The sequence below is a fragment of the Rhinoderma darwinii genome, chromosome 3, assembly GCF_050947455.1.
Source record: "Rhinoderma darwinii isolate aRhiDar2 chromosome 3, aRhiDar2.hap1, whole genome shotgun sequence".
Lineage (NCBI taxonomy): Eukaryota > Metazoa > Chordata > Amphibia > Anura > Rhinodermatidae > Rhinoderma > Rhinoderma darwinii.
This window is the reverse complement of record NC_134689.1, coordinates 42,780,410-42,798,065: the sequence shown is the minus strand read 5'-3', so window position 1 is coordinate 42,798,065 and position 17,656 is coordinate 42,780,410. Positions and strand designations below refer to the sequence as shown.

At 43.7% G+C, this 17,656-nt stretch overlaps 1 protein-coding gene across 1 annotated transcript; it reads right to left on the bottom strand.

The window, feature by feature from the left end:
* Positions 1 to 1,035: 1,035 nt before the first annotated feature.
* On the bottom strand, positions 1,036 to 13,391 carry CCNG1 (cyclin G1). The gene is made up of 7 exons (XM_075856308.1): positions 12,895 to 13,391; positions 9,451 to 9,714; positions 7,706 to 7,959; positions 6,417 to 6,495; positions 5,125 to 5,223; positions 4,705 to 4,908; positions 1,036 to 2,837 (listed from the first exon to the last, which is right to left on the bottom strand). The coding sequence occupies exons 2-6, from the start codon at positions 9,712 to 9,714 to the stop codon at positions 4,717 to 4,719; spliced, it is 888 nt and encodes a 295-aa protein (XP_075712423.1). The 5' UTR covers positions 12,895 to 13,391; the 3' UTR covers positions 1,036 to 2,837; positions 4,705 to 4,716.
* Positions 13,392 to 17,656: the final 4,265 nt, after the last annotated feature.

Sequence of the window (17,656 nt, the reverse complement as noted above, 5' to 3'; positions counted from 1 at the left end):
ATTTTTTTTTTTTTTTAAAGAAAAAAGTTGCATGAAAGTGATCTTGATGGAAAACATTTTTTTCAACTGACAGGATGTTTGTTTTTTTCTAAGGCCACACTTTAAACATGAACAATTTGCGTCCATGTGATCTTTTTTTGCACGTGATTTGGTGGTCCTCTCTTATATTGTATCGCAGTGGTCCAAACAGCATTTATTATTTTTTTTATATTTCCTTGTGTAAAACATCTCAACTTGGATCAAAATTAAAAATGTGACAAAAAAGAAAAAATATAGGAGTAGAACAAATAGAGTGGAATGGTGGAATCAGTAGGACTATGACCACTACAATGGCCATTGGTGGGCGTTCCACAGGTTGGAACCATATTGATCATGAATGATAGGCCATTAGTATTAAACCATTGAAAACCCCTTTAAAAAAAAAAAAAAAGGATATCAGGATAACATTCATATGCTCTAGTAGGGCATATGGCCATTATAAGGGGGTTCCCTGCTCTGGCGGACCCAGCACATCCATGCCTTACAAGAATGGCCACTCATTTCAATGGCCAGCATGTAACGCTACATTTACCCTCGTAAGAGACAGCGACATGTGTGACCAGTTGTGGCTTCCCTGGCAATACCTGCTGATCGCCAGGGGTGAAGGAAGCCCGACTGTGTGACGATCAACCAGCTTAGTTTTGTAATGCGGTTGTCTTTATGAGACAACCCTTCTAATGATCGACTGAATTGTAGAAAGCCGCAGTAGTTGGACTGCCAAAATTAAATGACGCCGACTGGATAAAATGGCGTCTGATCACTTGAAGATTTTGAGTCACTGGAAGTAGATTGTGGCAAATGAAGGAACTGCAATTGAAATAACTGTTTATAAGCAGGAGTTGGGGGGGGGGGGCAGAGGAGCCTTGTGTACGACCAGATAGGATATAATAATTATCGTCCTGGAAGAGGAATCGGTTTACTAGTGAACGAGATAGCGATGTAAGTGACAGACCGTTTTACATACGTATCTTATACACGACAACAAAAGCAACTCAGTTTCTTTTCAATAGATTTATTGAAAGGTACACTCACTTCTTACTGCATTGTACAGAGGCACTGCGGCATTGACCCTCCAGAATATGCCAACCTATTGGCAGCTCTAGCTTTTAGTAGATGAGCAATGGTGATACACACTTTTGCCACACCGTCCACAAGCTGCAGCACGCACACCTTATACAGCCTCTATATATCAGAATATAAATATTAAATAACGGCAATAAACGTGGGAATGACCACGACATTCTTCCAGTATATGAAAATCATTCAATGAAATGCAGTGCAATCTGATATAACAGAGGCTGCGCCCGTGTCCATGCTCTTGATAGGTACATATGATATTTTAGGTCACCTCTGCAAATTTTACTTCAAATTTCTTATCCTAGATTCATAGTATCGAGTATTATAGCATTATTCTCATCTCCGTCCTGGCATTGTAAACGCTAAAGTACCATTAGTAACCTGGTCCACATTTCCGTTTATAGGAGAGAACCGAGAATGTGGCGCTTAAACAAAAATGGCGACTAGAAGATAATCCGCCAACATCAGATTTTAAAGGGTAAACTAACTTAATTTTGCTGTACAATAACTTAAATGCGAGACCTTTGGTGGCCGTATGTAGTACAGACCAAGGCAACAACCTTAGTAGACCTGCAAGCATTAAAAGGCAGCTACGCGTTCTGATCTTATGTACGGGCAGTTGTGAATTGCTTTGACTCTGAACAGTTTGAGCCCCTGAAAACTAACACAGGGATTCAGACAAACATTCAAAACATCTCCTGGCATCACAACACCACCTTAAATGTATTTAAAACTAGTAAAGTGCACATTTTTTTTAATGAGAAAATACACAGGACATCAGTTTGGCATTCTATACTCCATCTGCGGATCAATGACGGTCAGGCTTATGCCTCAGTGTCAAGGGCGGACGTGCTCGGGGATGCTGAGAGTACATTAGTATCTGTAGTGTATTTACATAGTGAACTTATGGTTACTATGACTGGATTCACACGATTTAAACAAAACAAAAAAAAAAAAACAGCAGCAGATCCCATTTAAGTAAAACAGGAAAACCTAAAATACAGCTGTGTGAATACATCCTTATCAAAAGTTGACAAGATACAACCCTATCCAACACCTATACAAAATCTTTTGCCTGCAAGCAGTAGATGTTAGAACTCATCCCTGACCTCCCTTAGAGACCTGCAGACATTACTGACCCTACAGAATAGGTTGTCATTTGCTGTTTGATGGAGTTCTCCTTTAAGCCTAATGTCTCCATCATTGATAGTAAATTTACAGACAGGCCTAACTATCTAAAATATATGAACGGCAGCTCATGGACACAGTATTGCTGCTTGAGGAGTCGTGCATTCGATTTGCTACGTGTCTTTTTAGCCTCTGGCTGTGGAGTTAAGTGAACCTGCAGTAGGTGCTCATGTCGTAAGATGCCCCAACAGCCCTCTTATATAACTTTCTCCCACAAAATTGACGTTGGAGTGAACACGCGGCAGTCACTTCTGGAGTCAGACATATAGGACCTCAATCAATGTCACATTTTCGCCAGCGCTCTGCCCACTGAAAACTGCCTCCAGCCAAAACAGTCCCTTGTCCTGCGCATTTTCTCTGTAAAACCTTTCCATCACATCCTTCTCACTATTTTTTTTTTTTTGTCTTTGTTTCTTTTTTCAGTTTGAAACTTCAAAGAACTTAAAACTAGCTGCCATGTTATCTGTAGGCATCACAGTTTGTGCATTCCAAACACGCTCCATGGATAGTCACACACTTTTTCTTTTTGGACTCTGCAGAGGAGATAGAAAATGCTTTAAATTACTATTTTAACTTTTAATTGATGCATGTATCTTTAAAATAATAATACTTAAAATAAAAAAAAGTTATGCCTGCTTTACGGAGGTATATAATGAGAATCATAGATAACCCTCAAATATGCAAATTTTGCTGCAGATTCGTTGTGGCAAATCCCCAGTGGGATGTTTCCGCCACATCTGAATGTGCCCCTACCCTAGAAATCCATGGATGCTGTACAGCAGAACACTAAATCCCTACGGCTCTGTAAGACCATTGTATACCCTTATATGTGATACATGAGCGTATACAATGGAATATTGTATTCCGGTGCCGTAGGGATTAATACTTGTTTAGAAAACCTTCACTACTCCAGCGTAAATGGACGCGGTTCATACACTCCATTTCCTTATACATTGGTAGCCACATTTCCTGTGATCAGCTACCAGACACTTCTACGCAAATGCACGCCAGCCATACATTTGCATACCAATTCGCTGGACACTTTTAAGCACTACCCCACTACCCTCCGATCTGCTTGGGAATGCCCCAAAAACGACTGCTTTAAAGCAAATTTGCATAAACACCCACTATGCGACCCGTTTGTGAGACAATCCCATGAAAAACGGGTAGATTGGAAGGTATGGCTTAAACGCTTAGTTAAATAAGCCCTAATGTTACCAAATCGATCTTACGCATGCTGAACATCACATTTGTGCAACAATAAGCAGAGCTTGTCATCTGGAGGAGTGCTGATGTAAAAGAGCCGCCCGTGGAGGGATTAATATCGCCAAACTAAATGGTGATGGTTTGTCATGTGCCCCTCATTTACATCAGCCATTACTAGGAAGGTGGCACGGTCACATGACAGTCCTAACGTCATAGAAATAGGCTTGTATACTAAAAATGACTTGGTTTACTTGACGCTTTTAGGGTGCGGGCCGATGTAGCAGCGTCCACATGCGGCACAAACCCTGCTCACGAGCCGTGGCCAATGACCGATTGATTATGCATGGTATTCTTGGCAAAATCATGCGACCAATGGATACAGCAGGTGAGCGGGCTTCGACCACATGCAGACACTGCCAAGTCGGGCCATACCCTAAAATCTGTAGTGGATGTATTTGCGCCCATCACTTTTGATAAGACATTGTACATATGCACTAATCTATAAACAGATTTGCCTGGGGACGTGTTCTCTTTAACTACAGCTCCAAGTAATCGGATTAGGCAGTCACTGAATTAGGGTAAGGCCCCACAGAGCGGCATTAATGCATTTGCGAGGCACCCTGTTTGGCACAGCTCGGTGTATTTATTAATGGGCGCACAGTTTTTGCAGATAAATAGCTGTTTTACCTGCAAGAATGCGCGGCCATTAACAAGCAATTTGACAGCCGCACCAAAAAGGATGCCGGTGCGGCCGATGCCTATTTTTTTTCTATGAAGCTGGCACTCAAGGGTTTAGAAATTATACATATTTACTGGCAATTTATTTATTTTTTTCTTTATTCCATGTGAAAAATCCGCTTTCCCATGAATGTAATAAGGACATTTTTCTGTCCGTATTTCCGCCACAAATATACTGGCATGATGGCAAATCTAATGACCGGAACTAAATCTATCATAGATACGGTTTGTTCGGGTCAATAAAACTTGCGGTCGGGCCGGGATTTTTGACCATAATGCAAAATTCTGCCCTTTTTAAGACTATGAAACCGGACCTACGGTAGGTTGTATGTCCCGGTTCTTCTAATACTTGTAATCAAAAGGACCAGGAAATGCACATAAAATGAGATCGGATGATGGAGTTTTTTTTTTGAAAATCATGTATGACCGTTACAGGTGATGGATAATAAGAATTACCTTCCATAGGTTTTAGGAGCCAAATTCTGGAATTGTGGGAAGATGTGCTATTCTGTAGTAGCTGTGCTTCAGCTGTCTCGCTGTGCGGCCAGATACAATCCATTTAAGCTTTTGAACATTTGGCTTTGAACATTTGCTTGAAGAATATTCCGCAAGGCACTTTGATACGAATTCTTTCCAGCAAAACAGATCTCTGCTGCTGATCTGGAACAAAAAAAGGCAAAGGGAAAAGGTGAAGAATGAATGATGAGCAATGGAAGGTGCACAGCCCGACTGGTGCACATAGGGCATCAGTTCTGTCCGTCATTGGCATTGAAATACAATACTGTTTTGTAACGATGGTGTAAACTTCAAGTAAGGAAAATACAGAAAGTCTAAATGTAAACTGGGTTGAACTAATGTAGTGAGAATTCCTCTTACCTTGGAATGTTTCTGTAGACTTTCTATTGCATCTGTCAATTCAAGCAGCTTCTGTTCCTGCATCTCAAACGCCAATATAGACAGTGCCAACAAAGAGGGCTAAGCAAAAGAAAAACGGGAAAATATGTAAGGCCTTGTTTCATCACACAGAAGAAATCAAATCATTTTTGTAGCAGGAAATGTAATTCATATATTGGGTTCTGTTCACACTGGCATCATAGGTTTTATTCTTACAGGATCCATGACTAATAAGATGCGCTTTGCAATAAATTCTAATGAATCCAATTAAATATAATCGATCCATCAGATTTCAGTTTGTTTGTTTACTCCAAGCAGCATAGCACAGCCAACTATGGCATTTTGTAAAAAAATAAAAAAAAATAATGGAAAACTGACAGAGTGAAGCCCAACACCAGTGTGAACACGGCCTTTGTCAAGCCCTGATTGGCCAGATCTTATCCAAGACCAGAGACACTAAAAAAATCTTCTGATTTCCTGTACATGAGTTACTAGTCTGGATATATTGCTACAAATTCCATCCACATCAGAGCAGTCACTAGATCCCAGTTTTTGGTATGTTTATTAGGGTATGTGCACACACACTAATTACGTCTGTAATTGACGGAGGTATTTCGGCCGCAAGTACCGGACCGAACACAGTGCAGGGAGCCGGGCTCCTAGCATCATAGTTATGTACGACGCTAGGAGTCCCTGCCTCGCTGCAGGACAACTGTCCCGTACTGTAATCATGTTTTCAGTACGGGACAGTAGTTCCACGGAGAGGCAGGGACTCCTAGCATCGTACATAAGTATGATGCTAGGAGCCCAGCTCCCTGCACTGTGTTCGGTCCGGTACTTGTGGCCGAAATACGTCCGTCAATTACGGCCGTAATTAGTGTGTGTGCACATACCCTTAGAGAGATATTCCCATTCTACGAGGGGACGGCATATCGGTAGAATGAATGAAGGGGCCACAGCTCTGCTTTAGTGCTGGGTCCTCTTCCATGTTTTTCCTGCACAGGAGCCATACCACAGTTCCCTGCACAGCGTGTAGATGAGAGAACCGATGTGTAGGTAAAAAACGCAGAAGAAGCAGTGCTAAATCAGTGCTGAAGCCCCTTCATTCTCAGGATCGGTAGTGGTCCAAGTGGTAAAATGATAGAATAACCTTGCGATATGCCATCACTTTATAATATTGGATTCATAAGAAGTCTTGATAATCCTATTCATATTACAGCATCGGCCAAACATTCAGGATCACATCATTTGCCCATTCCTCTTCCTGGACTTACCTTTGCTTTAGAGAAACCAAGCCTACAGTGACAGGCCTTAAGATTTGTTTCAAGACGTTCCAATGAAAACATTTTTTTCCTAGGAGGAAAATAAATAAATAAAGTAAGCAAATATCAAACATAAATTGCTGCACTAATTGCAGATGTATCTCGTGAGCTCTAATAATGCTCTTCTACATTTCTTGTACTTTTCAGTATTTCTAAATAAACCATCTCAGGGCCTCGTCTCTCAGACTCTACCCAAGATCTCAGTGCAGGTGTTTTACTAAAAGTCAGGTTAAAAAGGAATCAGTCGCCAGTCTCCTCCATGAGCCCTCTTGGCCCACCAGTAGTCAAGTGTTTCCTTAACATAAGCAATACATATTCCAACAGGGATCTCGGCTGACAGATTTGCTCTGGCAACATATACCGTATTTTTCAGACTATAAGATGCAGTTTTTAGCAAGAATAAATCTTGTTAAAAAGTCCCTGAGTCTTATAGTCGGCATCGCCGGGCCCCCTTACCGCTTCGCGCTGAGCCCACTCCATACACTGCAGGTGTCAGAAGCTGACACGCTGCTCTAACGGCCAGGAACACCAATTTCGCTGTTCCTGGAGGTGTAAAGGGGTTGTGCCATAAAACACATGTATCCCCTATCCATATTTTCTAAATCTAAATTCACTTTGCTGCTACTGTAAATGCTGTGGAATTTCTGCAAAGATTTCCATAGCGTTTACACTACGTGGGAACCCGGCCTAATACACGCTGTAACTCAGTCCAAGATAAGTAATGCTAATTATTTACAAAGTTATTCCTTTTTTCACGGCCGTCTATGAAAAACGGCTCCAAAAACGTCGCAAGAAGTGACCTGCACTTTTTTTATGGTCATTTTTTTTTACACGGCCGTTTTGAAAAAAGGCCACGTAAAAAAAACGGCTCGACGGAACCGAACTACGTTTTTCCCATTGAAATCAATGGGCAGATGTTTGGAGGCGTTCGGCTCCAGATTTTTCGCCTGTTTATGGCCCGAAAATAAGCGGTGTGAACATACCCCAAGGCTCACACACACACAGTTTTGATGCCGTTTTTTGTGGCGGTTTTTTAAGCCACAATTATATCTAAAAGGAAGAAAAAGGTAAAGAAAAGACTGATGCATCTCCTTTCTTTTGTGTCCACTTCTGTGTCGGTCTACCTGTTTTTGTCTAAAAAAACAAACAAAAAAAAACAGGCAAAACCTACAACAAATCCACACTGTGCGAACAAGGCCTTAAAAAAAAAAAAAAGGATCTCAAACTGATTAACGTTTTACCTTTCACTCGATAAGTTCTCAATCACAAGGGAATAGTATAGCTGTAAGAGGTGATATGCGGTTGTGGTTTTCACTTTCCAGCCCAACTTTTCCAAAACGATCTTCTCCATGCGCATCATGTCACACACCGTGAACTTGTACTGACTTATTCTGATCAAATCAGTTGCCAGGGGCACGTTTCTTTCTTCTTCAGTCGTTTTTACAGCCAAGTAGAAACAGGTCAGTCCGACACAACCCAGATGTTTAGGTTGTACCTGAAATTAGAGTAAAAAAAGGATGCAATTTAAGCATTTGCAGCAAATAAAATATTGTGCATAAAACAAATCAAAGATTCAAGTTACATAGTAACACATAGTTACACACTGGAGCATGGGCCGAAAATGGAGGTGGCTGTCCGCGGCCGGCTGTAATTACAGGCACGGCCATGTACATGGGGCCTTAAGGGTATGTTCAGATGCTTAGCAAAGTTTAAGGGAAAACAGCCCCTGATTTTCAGGCGTTTTTGAAGCTGAAAATGAAGCTTCTTTTAATTTGGAGCTTCTTTTGAGGCGTTTTTCATAGTGCTCAATGGGAAATCAGCTCCAAAAAACGCCTCAAGAAGTGACATGCTTCTTTTCACGGAGCGGCTTTTTACGCTCCATTTTTTAAAACAGTCGTAAAAAAAGACGCCCCGTATGAACTAAATGCGGTTTTTCCCATTGATTTCAATGGGCAGATGTTTGTAGTCATTCAGCATCCGTTTTTTCAGGCGTAAACGCCCCGAAATACACCTGAAAACACTGCGTGTGAACATACCGTAAGGGTATGTTCACACGCAAACGTAAAATAAGTCTGAAATTACGGGGTTGTTTTCAGGCGAAAACAGCTCCTGAATTTCAGAAGTTTTTGCAGGTGCAGGCGTTTTTCGCGGCGTCCATTACGGACGTAATTGGAGCCGTTTTTCAATTGAGTCAATGAAAAACAGCTCCAATTACATCCCAAGAAGTGACAGGCACTTCTTTGAGGCGGCCGTCTTTTGACAGCGGCGTGTAAAAAAAAAAAAGCCTGTCTGCACAGAACATCGTAAGACCCATTGAATTCAATGGGCAGATGTTTGCCGACGGTTTGGAGCCGTTTTTTCGGCCGTAATTCCAGGGGAAAAACGCCTGAATTACGTCCGTAAATAGTGTGTGTGAACATACCCTAAGAGCGAAACTGGTCCTTCAAGCTAACAGCATTAGACCAGGAACACAGGGATATTTGTCACACAATTTGAAAACCCCACATTGGAGATGGTTTCTTTTATGTACAGAATCTCATTAACATGCATTACCGGCCTAAGGCTTTGTTCACACATCCAGGATTCTATAAGGATTTAAGCGCAGATTCCACTCCTAAATCCAGACAGAATTCGCTAACATTCCGCCAGCAATGGATTTAAATGGAGTATTTCTTACCCCATTCACATGCTCAGAAAAATACCTGAGCGGAATAAAGAATGCACTGCGGAATTTTAAAATGGTCAACATGTTAATTATTGACGCAGATTCCACGCTAAAAAGACACGGCTTAGCTCCACTGAATTACAAAAGGTCTAATCCGTGGCCAAAATCGGAGTTTCTGCCATGGATTTTCTAAAAATCCACAACGGATTCGCCTATAGCAAATCCGTGCCACGTGAACATACCCTTGGTGTGTGAACCCAGCCTACGTACGTAAGCAATTCTCGTATTACGTTATGGTTACAAGATCGCGTCATCGCCTACCTTCATTTTGGCTAAAAAACGGTCCAAAAGGTTGACAGATAAGGAGAATGTTTCTGTACTGAAACCAAAGAACTGAGTTAAGCTCAGCAAATCTTTCACTTCAAAGTCACGTAGTCTGGTAGTCATCCGGAGGCCATTGTCATGAGCCGTTTCAATCAACCGCAAACCGCACGTTTTTGGCTGGCATTTCAGTTCCTGCTCCAAGAGTGAGTTCAGCTGGTAAAGAAGGTCCTGAGCGTCTGATGTTACAAGTGTGTCAATCATCTGCAACGCAAGAAGGGAAATTAGACTCTGCAATGTTCTGTATGTATATGGACATCGCTGAATGCATTTCGCGATCAGGATTGATGACTAAAGGGCTACCGTCGCCCTCATTTGCATTTTTTGCACCCTGGGGCCCAAGGCAATGCAGCTTATTAACATGCAGGTGCCATACCCAGGATTATTATTGTTCAATCAATGATCTGCCCAACCAATCGAACAGCACCGTGTGAATCTGACCGCACCGTGTGAAGCCTCTCTGTTCTCTTATCGGTTATGGGGCCACAGTGGCATTTTCCCCATCTCCGACAGTTAGAAGGTATGTGTTCATATACAAGAACAGATCTCAGTAGAATTACATTTAAAGAAGACCGCCAGTGGAAACACAACTTTCCATGTCTGCATTCCCCACCTGACTGTATACCACACCACACTTCTTTTTATATATACTGTACTTACGCCTGGTCTATGCTTTAAAAAAAAAAAGCCTCCATCTTGATTCTTAGATTTCCCCAGCTTTCTCTTCCTCTCTGCTTTGCTATAAATCCCATGATGCTTTAGCAGCACAGCACCACATGACCAGCTAAAGACCATACCATTGCTGCATGCTGGGGGACACCGATTATCATTCTATATTCTAAATAAGCCGAGAAACCATAAGTATACAGACAGGGAGGCTGCACTGTATTCTTCTACATTATACCGGTGTGGCAGGAACCTGTCTGAGTATCAGTGGTAGCTGATAAAATTTTCTGCCCTCCCCTGTGGAAAACTAGTGTGGTACAGGAACTGCTGAAGCCTGTGATGGGTATCACCGAGCCGGATTCACACGGCTGCTAAGCAACCATCCCAGTCTGATATATAGAGAAAGAGGCAGCAAGAAAAATAACAGGTAAAATCTGACACATGGAATACCAAGATGGTACACATGGGAAAGTTTTGTTTTGGCCAGAATGTCCCTTTAACTTTTTTTTTATATATGGCTGTGTAGAAGACCTAGGGCCGATGCTTTAGGCTGGGTTCACACGACCTATTTTCAGACGTAAACGAGGCGTATTATGCCTCGTTTTACGTCTGAAAATAAGGCTACAATACGTCGGCAAACATCTGCCCATTCATTTGAATGGGTTTGCCGACGTATTGTGCAGACAACCTGTCATTTACGCGTCGTCGTTTGACAGGTGTCAAACGACGACGCGTAAAAATACAGCCTCGTCAAAAGAAGCGCAGGACACTTATATACATTATATGCAGGACACTTCTTTCAGACGTAATTTGAGCCGTTCTTCATTGAACTCAATGAAGCACAGCTCCAAATTTACGGCTGTCAGAGAAGCCTCGCAAAATGCGAGGAGCAGTTACGGCTGAAACGAGGCAGCTGTTTTCTCCTGAAAACAGTCTGTCATTTCAGCCGTAAAAGCCAAGCCAGCTAGCGTGTGCACATACCCTTACGTTGCGGTCATGGCTCCTCCAGGAGCGGAATCCCTGGCCAGAGCATCGGCAAAGACCTAGGGCTGGTGCTTTACGCTGCCAGGGATTCCGCTCACCTTGGACCGGGATGCCCGGCCAGAGCGTTAGAAACTCTGTGGACAGGGATTCCGCTCCTGCACGATGCATATCTGGACAGTGACATCAGGGGCTCCTCCAGGAGCAGAATCCCTGGCCAGAGCGTTGCCAAGGCTCTTGTCAGGGATTATGCTCTTAGAGGGAGTCCCTGACATCACTGTCCATATATGGTCAGTGACATCAGGTACTCCTCCTGGACCAGAATGCCCAACCAGAGCATTGCTAGTCTGTTTCAACCCAGAGGCCCACACAAACCTGGAGCCAGCCCTGAGAAAACCTGTATGTGTGTATGCGTTCCTCCTGCCTGGCTTACTACCGCCAACTGTGAAGCCATAATTATTTCTGGTTTTTGGAAAGCCGGATAACAGCGAACTTGATTGTCATATCAAACGCCTGTACACCAAACCTACCCAGTTATGCACCGATACCTCTCAGCGACATAACCAAGAAGTTATGCTGTTCAGGACTCTAAGAAAGCTGGGTGACCAGTCCAGTGGTTGCTGCAATGGTGGCCATATTTGTTGTCACTCAACTTCTGCAGAAATGATATATATACACATACATAAATACCAAATAGAAAACTATAAACAGAAGAGGATGGATCGCAGACTTTAATTTACTGTCAATGTTTATTTTCCCAGGTGAAAGTGCGCAATGATAGCAGAATGCAGGGAACGTCCTCCTTGACATGAATGGTCCAACCGTAAACTCAGTTTCTAGGGGCACACGTATTATTTCACGGTATTATAATTGTAGCTGCGCTGTGTAAGAACGATTTCTTCCTTCCTTTGCATGTGACAGGTGTAGCAGAGCTCACTTTGCAGCCAGGCTTTACATTTCTTGTTACTGGCTCAACGGCCTTCAAGTACAAAAGCCTCAGCAAACCATGAAGAGCAGCTGCTGCTGACACTGCTATCAAAAGCTACCAGCCCCCTCCTCCACGTTACACAGCCCCCTCCCCACAGGCTGTCACTATAGCCACTCCCCCAGTCTACAGACTGTATAGCACAAGCTCCGCCCTCCCCTGGATGACGTCACTGCAGACCCTCCCACTAAGCGGTTTGAAACTTCCCCTCAGAGGACAAGTCCAGACATGTCCCCCCTATAGGAAGTACAGGGTTTCTCACAGAGTAGGCCTCGCAGCAGAATTTACTTTATTTATAATCCCGATTTTTACACTGTAGTTCTCTTTTAAAAACAAACGAAATAACAACGTCTAGAAGTTTAGGGTCTGCAGTGATGATCAGTCACACAGCTATACATGTATCCACCAGAGCTCGCAATCTAACACATTAGACTTGTTCTTAGATAACCGCAGTTCAATATACTAGAAAACTAGACAGTACAACTTTGCAGACAATTTGTCATACAAAACAATAGGAGAATCAATTCTATCATTTTCTTCAATTCGCTAAAAACGCATCTCAAACCTGGTGAATCGAAAATGAATGGCCGGTAAACCGTGCGTCAATTCACTAATTGTGGAAACCAATGAATGAAATTCACTTGTCTCAAGTCCCCACGAGATAGATTTTAGAAATAGCTCAGCATGTAAGTTATATCTACGTCACACAACACCTGAAAGTATGTGAGGAACCCCCAAATCCTGCGACTTACCTTATGGGGCACGGGAGGTGGTTGTCTTAAGAAGTTACAGAAGTTACAATTACTATCTTGACTTGATAAACGCTGCTCGTTGCCTTAATGTTTCTTAGAACTTCATTCGTGTACAGAAAAGGACGATGAATTAAGCTTCCCCCACCCCAAGAAATGATTCCCCCCTCAAGTACTCCTTTACTCAGCCAACTAATGGAGGATCCCTGGACAGCCCTTTATATAGCGAGACATAAAGCCAACCCCGTCCCCGGCTATTGGTCCCTGTACAGCAGTCATTCTACACCTTCTCTAAAGGGACTTGTTGCAGCTCGCCACCTACTGGTGATTCTGTATAATTGTCCATGGCTAAAGTTTTACCCAGCGCTGGACGGAGTATATTAATTCATATCAGTTCTATATGCTGCAGGTCTGTATACAGAATGTCGTCACTTACATCGATCCGTGACCCCAGTGGGAATCATGATCTAGAAGGCTTAGTGTACATGCCCGATTATCACAGAAATCTATTCTACTAGATTAATGAAAGTATGCTGCTAGACAGTGATGTGCCGCTAGACAGTGATGTGCCGCTAGACAGTGATGTGCCGCTAGACAGTGATGTGCCGCTAGACAGTTATATGCCGCTAGACAGTGATGTGCCGCTAGACAGTGATGTGCCGCTAGACAGTGATGTGCCGCTAGACAGTGATGTGCCGCTAGACAGTGATGTGCCGCTAGACAGTGATGTGCCGCTACAGTTATATGCCGCTAGACAGTGATGTGCCGCTAGACAGTGATGTGCCGCTAGACAGTTATATGCCGCTAGACAGTGATGTGCCGCTAGACAGTGATGTGCCGCTAGACAGTGATGTGCCGCTAGACAGTGATGTGCCGCTAGACAGTGATGTGCCGCTAGACAGTGATGTGCCGATAGACAGTTATGTGCTGCTAGACAGTTATATGCCGCTAGAATAATTGAAATGAATGCTAAGAAATAAGCACTTTAATGTTAAAGGGAAACTAAATGTTTGACAAACTTCTAACAAGTCATAGTGACATGTCAGAAGTTTTGATTGGTGGGGGTCCGAGCACTGAGACCCCCACAAATAGCTAAAACAAAGCTGCAGAAGTGCTCGTGTGAGCGCTGAGCCGCTTCGTTTCTGTTCGGCTTTTTCAAATACAGACCTCAGACCAGACCCCTAAATACAGACTCCAGACCAGACCCCCTAAAGTAATAAAGACCCAGCCCAGACCCCCTAAACAAATACAGTCCCCAGACGCCTTAAAGAGGCTCTGTCACCAGATTTTGCAGCCCCTATCTGCTATTGCAGCAGATAGGCGCTGCAATGTAGATTACAGTAACGGTTTTATTTTTAAAAAAACGAGCATTTTTGGCCAAGTTATGACCATTTTTGTATTTATGCAAATGAGGCTTGCAAAAGTCCAAGTGGGCGTGTTGAAAAGTAAAAGTCCAAGTGGGCGTGTATTATGTGCGTACATCGGGGCGTTTTTACTACTTTTACTAGCTGGGCGTTCTGACGAGAAGTATCATCCACTTCTCTTCAGAACGCCCAGCTTCTGGCAGTGCAGATCTGTGACGTCACTCACAGGTCCTGCATCGTGTCAGACGAGCGAGGACACATCGGCACCAGAGGCTACAGTTGATTCTGCAGCAGCATCGGCGTTTGCAGGTAAGTAGCTACATCGACTTACCTGCAAACGCCGATGCTGCTGCAGAATCATCTGTAGCCTCTGGTGCCGATGTCCTCGCTCGTCTGACACGATGCAGGACCTGTGAGTGACGTCACAGCGTGATCTCTCGAGAACACGGCTGTGTCTGCACTGCCAGAAGCTGGGCGTTCTGAAGAGAAGTGGATGATACTTCTCGTGAGAACGCCCAGCTAGTAAAAGTAGTAAAAACGCCCCGATGTACGCACATAATACACGCCCAGTTGTATATTTACTTTAAACACGCCCAGTTGTACTTTTGCAAGCCTCATTTGCATAAATACAAAAATGGTCATAACTTGGCCAAAAATGCTCGTTTTTTAAAAATAAAAACGTTACTGTAATCTACATTGCAGCGCCGATCTGCTGCAATAGGAGGTAGGGGTTGCAAAATCTGGTGACAGAGCCTCTTTAAAGTAATACAGACCCTTTAGGGTACGAACACACACAACGGTGCGGCTTTTCGGACAGCATTCCCCGTGGTGTTCAGGGCGGATACGCTGCGCAGGTTGACCCAGTGTATCCATCCTGAATATGCCGTGTGTATTCCTACCCTTAGCGTACAAAACACACAGCGTAAACACTACGGATTTTCCGCAACTGATTAGTTGCCAAAAATCTGCAGCGTATTACAGAAGCAGTAGTGTGGGTGAGATTCCAACAAATCTCATCCCCACACTGCGGAAAAATGCAGCCGGAAAAAACGCACAAAAATTTAACTGCGGTGCGGTTTCTTCAACCGCAGCATGTCAATTAATGCTGCGGAATCACAGCACTTCTGTTGCAGGGTTTCCCATTGAATTCAATGGGGTGCTTAAAGAGGCTCTGTCACCAGATTTTGCAACCCCTATCTGCTATTGCAGCAGATCGGCGCTGCAATGTAGATTACAGTAACGTTTTTATTTTTAAAAAACGAGCATTTTTGGCCAAGTTATGACCATTTTTGTATTTATGCAAATGAGGCTTGCAAAAGTCCAAGTGGGCGTGTTTAAAGTAAAAGTCCAAGTGGGTGTGTATTATGTGCGTACATCGGGGCGTTTTTACTACTTTTACTAGCTGGGCGTTCTGACGAGAAGTATCATCCACTTCTCTTCAGAACGCCCAGCTTCTGGCAGTGCAGACACAGCCGTGTTCTCGAGAGATCACGCTGTGACGTCACTCACTTCCTGCCCCAGGTCCTGCATGGTGTCGGCCACATCGGCACCAGAGGCTACAGTTGATTCTGCAGCAGCATCAGCGTTTGCAGGTAAGTAGCTACATCGACTTACCTGCAAACGCTGATGCTGCTGCAGAATCAACTGTAGCCTCTGGTGCCGATGTGTCCTCGCTCGTCCGACACGATGCAGGACCTGTGAGTGACGTCACAGCGTGATCTCTCGAGAACACGCTGTGTGTCTGCACTGCCAGAAGCTGGGCGTTCTGAAGAGAAGTGGATGATACTTCTCGTCAGATCGCCCAGCTAGTAAAAGTAGTAAAAACGCCCCGATGTACGCACATAATACACGCCCCGATGTACGCACATAATACACGCCCACTTGGACTTTTACTTTAAACACGCCCACTTGGACTTTTGCAAGCCTCATTTGCATAAATACAAAAATGGTCATAACTTGGCCAAAAATGCTCGTTTTTTTAAAATAAAAACGTTACTGTAATCTACATTGCAGCGCCGATCTGCTGCAATAGCAGATAGGGGTTGCAAAATCTGGTGACAGAGCCTCTTTAAACCCGCAACAAAGTGGTGCGTGTTGCGATATTTGCGGCGGAATCACAGTGATTCCGCTGCAAATATTGCAAGTAAGGAAAATTAAAAATAAAGTTATACTTACCAAGAGTTCCCTGCTTCTTCTCTCGGAGCGGACGTCAGTATGTGCGATAATTTACGCTGTGGCATTTACACCCGAAAAAACGCACCACGGCGTGGTGCGGATTTTCGGACGGCATTCCCTGCGGTGTTCAGGACGGATACGTTGCGCAGCTTAACACAGTGTATCCGCCCTGAATACGCTGTGTGTGTTTATACCCTTAAAGTATTACAGAGCCCAAACCAGACCCCCCCTAAAGTAATACAGACTCCAGACGTGACACCTAAATAAATACAGTTCCCAGACCCCCTAATGTAATGCAGCCCCTCAGACCGTTGAAAACAGATACAGACTAAAGACCTGCCCCCCTAGTAATACGGAGAACAGACCATACCCCCTAAAATAATTCAGACCCTCTAAAAAAAAATACAGACCCCCAGACCCCTAAAGTAATACAGAGCCCAGAACAGACCCCCTAATTAAATACAGTCCCCAGACCTCCTAAAATTTTAAAGACGCCAGTGCCTCTAAAGTAATACAGACCCAAGACCAGACTACCTAAACAAAAACAGACCCCCAGATCAGACCCCCAAACACACCTACAGTAATACAGGCCCTCTAAAGTCTTAGACCCCAGACCATACCCCTATATATAGACCCCTGATGAGACCCTCTAAAGTAATACAGACCCAAAACCCTTCTATAGTAATACAGACCCCCAATACAAATATAGACTCCAGACCCTCTAAACAAATCCAGACCTCAGAGGCCAATCACCGAAATACGGCCCTCTAAAGTAATACAGACCCCAGACCAAACCCCCTAAACAAACAAAGACCCCAGACCAGACCCCCTAAAGTAATACAGAGCCCAGAACAGACCCCCCCTAATCGAATACATTACCCAGACCTCTTAAAGTATTAGACCCTATACCCTCTAAAGTCATACAGACCCCCAGACCAGGACCCCTCCACAAATACAGACTCCAGTCCAGACCCCCTAATGAATTACAGTCCTCAGACCCCTTAGGCTGGGTTCACACGACCTATTTTCAGACGTAAACGAGGCGTATTATCCCTCGTTTTACGTCTGAAAATAGGGCTACAATACGTCGGCAAACATCTGCCCTTTCATTTGAATGGGTTTGCCGACGTACTGTGCAGACAACCTGTCATTTACGCGTTGTCGGCGTAAAAATACAGCCTCGTCAAAAGAAGTGCAGGACACTTCTTTCAGACGTAATTTGAGCC

What these genes read in the sequence shown, in the direction of transcription:
- CCNG1 (XM_075856308.1), bottom strand. Translation starts at nt 9,714, where the DNA reads ATGATTGACACACTTGTAACATCAGACGCTCAGGACCTTCTTTACCAG. An exon ending in GTTTTTTAGCCAAAATGAAG is followed by an intron (nt 7,960 to 9,450) that starts GTAGGCGATGAC and finishes CTCTAATTTCAG; the next exon opens with GTACAACCTAAACATCTGGG. An exon ending in GTCTACAGAAACATTCCAAG is followed by an intron (nt 4,909 to 5,124) that starts GTAAGAGGAATT and finishes TTTTTGTTCCAG; the next exon opens with ATCAGCAGCAGAGATCTGTT.